This window comes from Neovison vison, chromosome 7 (assembly GCF_020171115.1).
Source record: "Neovison vison isolate M4711 chromosome 7, ASM_NN_V1, whole genome shotgun sequence".
NCBI lineage: Eukaryota > Metazoa > Chordata > Mammalia > Carnivora > Mustelidae > Neogale > Neogale vison.
The window spans coordinates 49,124,138-49,131,601 of record NC_058097.1 but is presented as its reverse complement, the minus strand read 5'-3'; the positions used below and the strand labels follow the sequence as shown (position 1 = coordinate 49,131,601).

Here is a 7,464-nt window from a genome sequence, read left to right as displayed (position 1 = left end):
TTTTAGATTTTATTTATTTACTTGACAGAGTGTGAGAGAGAGATCCCATGTAGACAGAGAAGCAGGCCAAGAGAGTGGGAAGCAGGCTCCCTGCTGAGCAGAGAGCCCGATGCAGGACTGAATCCCAGGACCCTGATATCATAACCTAAGCCGAAGGCAGAGGCTTAACCCACTGAGTCACCCAGGCACCCTCTGCATCGGTTTTCTAGAAGGATTTGGTATAGGCCCATCCCCAGTGCTGTTGCAGGATTTGGGATGTTTCTAGGAGGGCAATGGCTCTGCTGACAGGTGAGAAAAAACTCATGTTATGACCTTCAGATCAGAGCTGTGTGTCTTTGAATCCCTCCTGTGGTAAATGATATGCAATGGCAGGTTTTTCTGCATTTCAAGGACCTTCACCTTGTGGGGAGGTGGGTGACAAGGGAAGATGTATCAGTTTGCTGGTGTTGTCATAAAAGAGACCATGAGATGGAGTCTAAAGCAAAGGAAATTTATTGTCTGGCAGTTCTGGAGGCAAAGAGTCCACAATCAAGGTGTTCTCAGGGCATGTTCTCTCTGAAGGTCATGATGGAGCATCTCTCAAAGGCTCTATCCCAGCACTCTGTTCATTGCTTGTGGCCAAAAAATTTGTGTTCCCCCAGATTTCCTCTTTCTGTAAGAATACCAGTCATGATGGACTAGCCACCACACAACTCCAACTGACCTCATCTTACTGGATTCTATCTTGAATGACCTTATTTCCTATGAAGGGCATATACCTCAGAATATGGGAGTTAAGACTTCAGCATATTAACTTCAGCATATTAACTTTGATGAGACTCAATGCAACCCATAATACATGAGGTATGTTGATGCTTTCAAAAGGGAAACTTTTATTTATTTTTCCAGAAAACAAAAGTTGAAGGAACATTTCCCCACTTCTTTTCTAAAAAAAATTTTTTTATTGTGTTGTGTTACTCACCATAGAATACAGCATTAGTGGGGCACATGGGTGGCTCAGTGTATTAAGCCTCTTCCTTCAGCTCAGGTCGTAATCTTAGGGTCCTGGGACTGAGACTCGCATCAGGGTCTCTGCTAAGCCTGTTCCCTCCCTCCCCCACCTCTTTCACTACCTGTGATCTCTCTCTCTGTCTAATTAAATAAATAAATAAATAAATAATTTAAAAAAATACACCATTAGTTTTTTTTTTCGCAGTATTCCAAGATTCATTATATATATAAATGGCATCTTTAAAATGTGTTTTTTTCCAGATAATGAGAAAGAGGCCTGGAAAATTGGGGAGCAAAGGGAAAAGGTCTTTCTCAGAAATCAGTTCCAGGTGAGACACTATGTCTTTCCTTCCTCCTGAGAGTCCATGTGTTCATAACTTGGAAACTTTAACTTCGGTCTCTGAATTTTGTCACCCTCCCCTTTCCCCCGGCGTCTGTGGCTCCCTCATACCCACTCTTCTCTCCAGCGTTCTCTGTTTTGTGCCTGTGTTTTCTACCCATGCTTCTTATTTCCCCCAGGCTCTGTGTCCTTTCCCCACATGCCAGCAGTTTCATAAGAGTTGCTAGCTAGGGGCGCCTGGGTGGCTTACTGGGTTAAAGCCTCTGCCTTCAGCTCAGGTCATGGCCCCAGGGTCCTGGGATTGAGCCCCACATGGAGGTCCCAGCTCCGTAGGGAGTCTGCTTCCTCCTCTCTCTGTCTGCCTGCCTCTCTGCCTACTTGTGATCTCTGTCTAGCAAATAGATAAATAAAATCTTTTTTTTTTAAATAGAGATGCTAGCGAGAAACTTGTAGTTGTTCTTCATAATTGGCACCTGGGAGAAAGGTTTTCAAAAATATTCTCAGCTCCCAAGCCTGTCAGTGCCAATGCTGCTTCAGGTGAAATGATAATTGCAGTTGTGAAGGGAGGGGAGCTCCCAGAGTCATAAAAACACATCTCACTGCCCAGCAATCCTCTTGCACGTGTACTGCCAGCTCTGACCATCACCCTGAGCTCTCCAGTTGGGCAGCAGGAAGAATTTGGTGGGTTCTCTGCATCTTTCTACCTGAGAGGTACAATCTGGAAGGCAAGGAGTTGTCTCAGGAGTCCAGGTAAGGGAGCATAGTGGACAAAGGGGGATTTCTACGTATGAATGTGGTCCAGTGCCGAAGCTGAGTATGGAGGTGGAATCCATCCCGAGGCAGGAGCTGAGTCAGTAAAGAGAGATGTGGACCTAGACCAGCACCCACCCCTGATGGCTCCTGAGACCACAGAGTAGAATCCTCCTTGACAGTGACTGTTGTGTTTTTATCAGAGGGGTCATCAAAAGTGACTTTTTGAAGGGTTAATTTTAATTCCACTTACCTAAACCATCAGAGTCACATTTTTTTTACATGTACAATATAGTAGTTCAACACTTTCTCCAACGATCTCTAATTTTAATATGCCTAAGGACTGTCGTTCTGGAGTGCGTCTGCTGTCAAGTCTGTGTGACTGAAGCCATAGCATAATTTGCAGATCTCGACATGTGCACGCATAGCACCTCCATGTTTGTAATAAATGTTGGATGTATGTATAGAAATCATGTGATCATGAGCAGACACAGTGTGTCAGAGCACAGTTGCTGGAGTGGACATGTTTTCTCTAACTCTGAGTCTATGAAGTGCTTAATGGATTAAATACTTGTGTATCAATTGGCTATGGAGAGACTTTTCCCGTTAAAGTAGGGAAGCATCATTTAAGAAAAATAGAACTTAATATATTTCAGACATGACTTTTAGACTCTAATGTATCTTGTGTTGTATATGCTGCTATTAAATATTAGAATACAAATCCAAAAACTATGTCACATATACAAGATACAAGGCTTTTGCTGTACATTAAATTTTGCATGTCTGGTATTTCAGTATCTTGTACAGATCTTGCTTTACAGCTACTAATTTTATTTCATCAGGTATTCATAATTACATACATATATGATCTGAATGTAGTCATTATTTTGTTTCTACTTTACACAATATAATCTGGCAATGGTGCTTCTTGTACAGAATCTATACCTTTTATGTTTGTTCCTGAAATGAAAGCAAATGATTCTTTCTGTTGATGTGCTAATTTTAAGTCATTCTTGCGTTCACTTAGTCCTGCTTGTCATGGGACAGGGTCCTGCATCTTTGTAGTACTGTAATCAGTGCATCTACAGTTTATTACTAATTGAAAAGCTTTATTTAAGTTCATATTAGGTTATGGAACAGTCTTCCTAAATAAGTGAAAACTCATCATTAAGATCAGTTTAAGTATGGCAGCAATCTCAATTCAGATGACAAGGTGCAAACACAAGACTAAATTGAGATCTGGTTTATTTAAAGAACCACAACTAACTATTATTTTTGTATATTATGGATTCAGGGCACTAGCCTTGTGACCAGCCCAGCCCGGTTCCAGTCCCCACCCTGGACTGGTAAGTGAATTGAGACAAAGCAGTTCACCTCTGTGTAACTTTGTTGTCTTCATCTTTATGAGGAATGCAGTGAGGAATGCCTCCTGAATCTGTGAGAAATAAGAAGTGACCCCCATGGGTGGCCATTAAACCAGCAATTCACACTTGCAAGTGTTCGGCAATGGCTGTGTATGTAACTCTGGGAAGGCCCTAAATGACAGAAGTTGTTTAGTATTTCAAAATAGGGAGTGTAGAAATGTGAAGAATATCAGATTTCAATTGACACAATTCATGTGGCCCACATGTGATATTCCCATGCAGGATCTTCTAGCCCAGAAAACAGAGATCAGTCACTGATATTTGACTGAGAACTGACAGGATGGCCACAAGGGATCTGACAATAGGAGTGATCTTCTTAATAAAGACTCTGGTTGGAATTCTGGGGAACTTCTCTCTTCTTTACCATTATCTCCTCCTTGATTTTACTGGGTGTAAGCCAAGGCCCACAGATTTGATTGTCAAAAACCTGACTTTAGGCAACATTTTGGTCCTGTTCTCTGTTGGAATACACAATACAATGTTATCCTTTGGGTGGTATCACATCCGCAGTGATTTTGGATGCAAAATTTTCCCCTATGTTCATAGGGTGGGCAGGGGAGTGTCCATTGGCACCACCTGCCTCCTGAGTGTCTTCCAGGCCATCACTGTCAGGCCCAGGAACTCCAGATGGGCAGCACTTAAAGGAAAATCTCATCCCAAGTGCATTGTCGCTTCAATTGTCTTGTGCTGGGTCTTGCAGATATTGGTAAATGTCCTGTCTCCTTTGTTTATGACTATCACTTTGAACAATGAAAACATCACAAATAGGAAAAGTTTTGGATACTGTTCAATTATTCGTCATGAGAAAAGCAGAGACTTGCTGTGTGTAGCATTGTTGTCATTCCCTGATGTGCTATTTTTGGGGCTCATGCTCTGGGCCAGCAGCTCCTTGGTCTTCTACCTGTACAGGCACAAGCAGCGGGTCCAACATGTTCGTAGAACCAACATCTCCACATTGACCCCTGAGTCTACAGCCACCAAAACCATCCTTCTCCTGGTGAGCACCTTTGTCTACTTTAACACCCTCTCCTTTATCTTGCATACTGTTTTGGGTCTTTTTGATCATCTCAGCTGGTACCTTTTGAACACCAATTTGGTGATCTCTCTGTGTTTTCCAGTCCTCAGCCCCTTTCTGCTCATGAGCCGTGACCCCAGGATATCCATGGTCTGCTTTGCCTGGATAAGGAATATAAAATCCCCTCATGTTATGAGAAACATGTAAATTGTAGGAATTCCCTTAATGTTTATAATGTTAGTAATTCAGTCATCCCCTCAGGGTTCCAAGTACGATGATGAGAAGCTAACAGAACATCTTTTTTTTTTTTTTCTTCACTCACAGTATGGTGTTTTATTTTGTTGTTTTTTTTAAATAAAAATGATATGTATTTTTTTTTAAAGATTTTATTTATTTATTTGACAGAGAGAGATCACAAGTAGACGGAGAGAGAGGCAGTCAGAGAGAGAGAGAGAGGGAAGCAGGCTCCCTGCTGAGCAGAGAGCCCGATGCGGGACTCGATCCCAGGACCCTGAGATCATGACCTGAGCCGAAGGCAGCGGCTTAACCCACTGAGCCACCCAGGCGCCCTAAAAATGATATGTATTATTATCCCCAGCAGTACATGTCTGTGAATCGCCAGGTTCACACACTTCACAGCACTCACCCTGGCACTTACCCTCCCTAATGTCCATAACCCCACCACCCTCTCCTGGCCCCCCTCTCCCCAGGAACCCTCAGTTTGTTTTCTGAGATTCAGAGTCTCGTATGGTTTGTCTCCCTCCCGATCCCATCTTGTTTCATTTATTCTTTTCCTACCCCCAAACCCCCCTATGTTGCATCTCCACTTCCTCATATCAGGGAGATCATATGATAGTTGTCTTTCTCTGGTTGACTTATTTCACTAAACATAATACCCTCCAGTTCCATCCACACCATTACAAATGGCAGGATTTCATTTCTTTTGATGGCTGCATAGCATCATTCATATATATATATATATATATATATATATATATATATATAATATATGACCACATCTTCTTTATCCATTCATCTGTTGATGGACATCTAGGTTCTTTCCATAGTTTGGCTATTGTGGACATTGCTGCTATAAACATTCAGGTGCACGTGCCCCTTCAGATCACTACATTTGTATCTTTAGAGTAAATACCCAGTAGTGCAATTGCTGGGTCATAAGGTAGCTCTATTTTCAACATTTTGAGGAACCTCCATGCTGTTTTCCAGAGTGGTTGCATGAGCTTGCATTCCCACCAACAGTGTAGGAGGGTTCCCATTTCTCCACATCCTCGCCAGCATCTGTCATTTCCTGACTTGTTAATTTTAGCCATTCTGACTGGTGTGAGGTGGTATCTCACTGTGTTTTTGAATCTAACGGAACATCTTGATCATCTCCTTCAAAGTTAACAATAAGTCATAATTGTAATTATAATGTGATATTTTATAATTATCTTATAAATACTCATGTGATTCAAGTTTTGCTAATGGCCAGTGGAGGAACACAGAAACTATACAATTATAAACTCCAGGTCCTGAAGTGATCTGGATATTATAGAGAAGACTTTGAGTGTGTCAGGTAAATTTATTAGGCTAAATTTCCCAGAAGTGAAATTGTCAGGGAAGTATAGGAAAAGGACCATGAAAGTGGATCAGCATGTGTCAAGTTATGTCAAACTGCAGAGAATTGTACTGGAGGGGAAATTCAATCAGTGAGTACAGCTTTGGGGGGGCCAGTTATTATTTTGTTGTTTTCTTACTAGAGGGGCAATACTCAGTCATGTGAAGTATGATGTCATGGGAGCTTGGGAGATGAGCATTGTAAACATTTTCAGGTAGAAATGGACAGATTGAACTGAAATGGGTAGTGGTGAGCATAGAATTACATTTTACCTAACTCGTAAACAACACCAGGTGATTGTAGTAATTGTAAATGACATGAATTCCATAGAATTGGCATCTGTGGAAAGCAGATCTTTCTCTCCTTTGTGGACGTGATTTGGGCTTGTTGGCAAGAAAGAGGTTTGGTGTTGAACACTCATGTTCCTGATGTGATGAGAGTAGTTTATGGTGGGGCTTTCCAGTGAATTTGGAGCTACGAAGGGAGAGTCATTTGAAAGGCAGAGACCTAAATCTTTTATGTTTATATTCCAGCTTGTAGTTCCTTGGTTTTCAATTTTCCTCAATTTTAGGGGAGTTTTTTTTAAACTTTTAATTTTTCTTAGCTTAGAGAAAGTGAGCGAGAGAGAGAGAGAGAGCATGTGTGTGTGTGACCGTGGAGGGACAGAGGAGAGGGAGAGGGGGAAGGAGACGCAAATTGAAGCCAACTGAGCTTGGGGCCTGACTTAGGGGCTCCATCCTGCAACCACTAGATCACAACTTGAGCTGATACCAAGAGTACGACCCTCAATGGACTGAACCACCCAGTACGCCTAGGAGAGATTTTTATATAGTTTATGTACGTATCTACATCTATATAGAGATATCTATCTGCATCTACATGTAGATTTTTAAAAATTTTTTTAAATTAATTAATTTATTTTCAGAAAAAACAGTATTCATTATTTTTTCACCACACCCAGTGCTCCATGCAAGCCATGCCCTCTATAATTCCCACCACCTGGTACCCCAACCTCCCACCCCCCCGTCACTTCAAACCCTTCAGATTGTTTTTCAGAGTCCATAGTCTCTCATGATTCACCTCCCCTTCCAATGTACCCCAACATGTAGATTTTTGTAGCTTATATACCTATGTGTATGTATATATATTTACAAATATATTTATATCTATATCTATATATGTATCTATATTTTATATAGTTTATAGGTATAGATAGAGATAATTATAGATTATATGTAGAAGTTTGTACAACGGAGTGAAACATATTGGAGCTCACATGAAACACTTAAATATTTTCTTCAAATCAGATCACAACACAAGAAGAAGA

General features: G+C 41.3%; 1 protein-coding gene across 1 annotated transcript; it reads left to right on the top strand.

Moving 5' to 3' along the window:
* Positions 1 to 3,781: 3,781 nt before the first annotated feature.
* On the top strand, positions 3,782 to 4,758 carry LOC122911740 (vomeronasal type-1 receptor 4-like). The gene has a single exon (XM_044256735.1). It carries the CDS (start codon positions 3,785 to 3,787, stop codon positions 4,724 to 4,726), a length of 942 nt encoding a protein of 313 aa, XP_044112670.1. The 5' UTR covers positions 3,782 to 3,784; the 3' UTR covers positions 4,727 to 4,758.
* Positions 4,759 to 7,464: the final 2,706 nt, after the last annotated feature.

Bases quoted from the DNA above. Each gene is read 5' to 3' on its own strand.
- LOC122911740 (XM_044256735.1), top strand. From the start codon at position 3,785: ATGGCCACAAGGGATCTGACAATAGGAGTGATCTTCTTAATAAAGACT.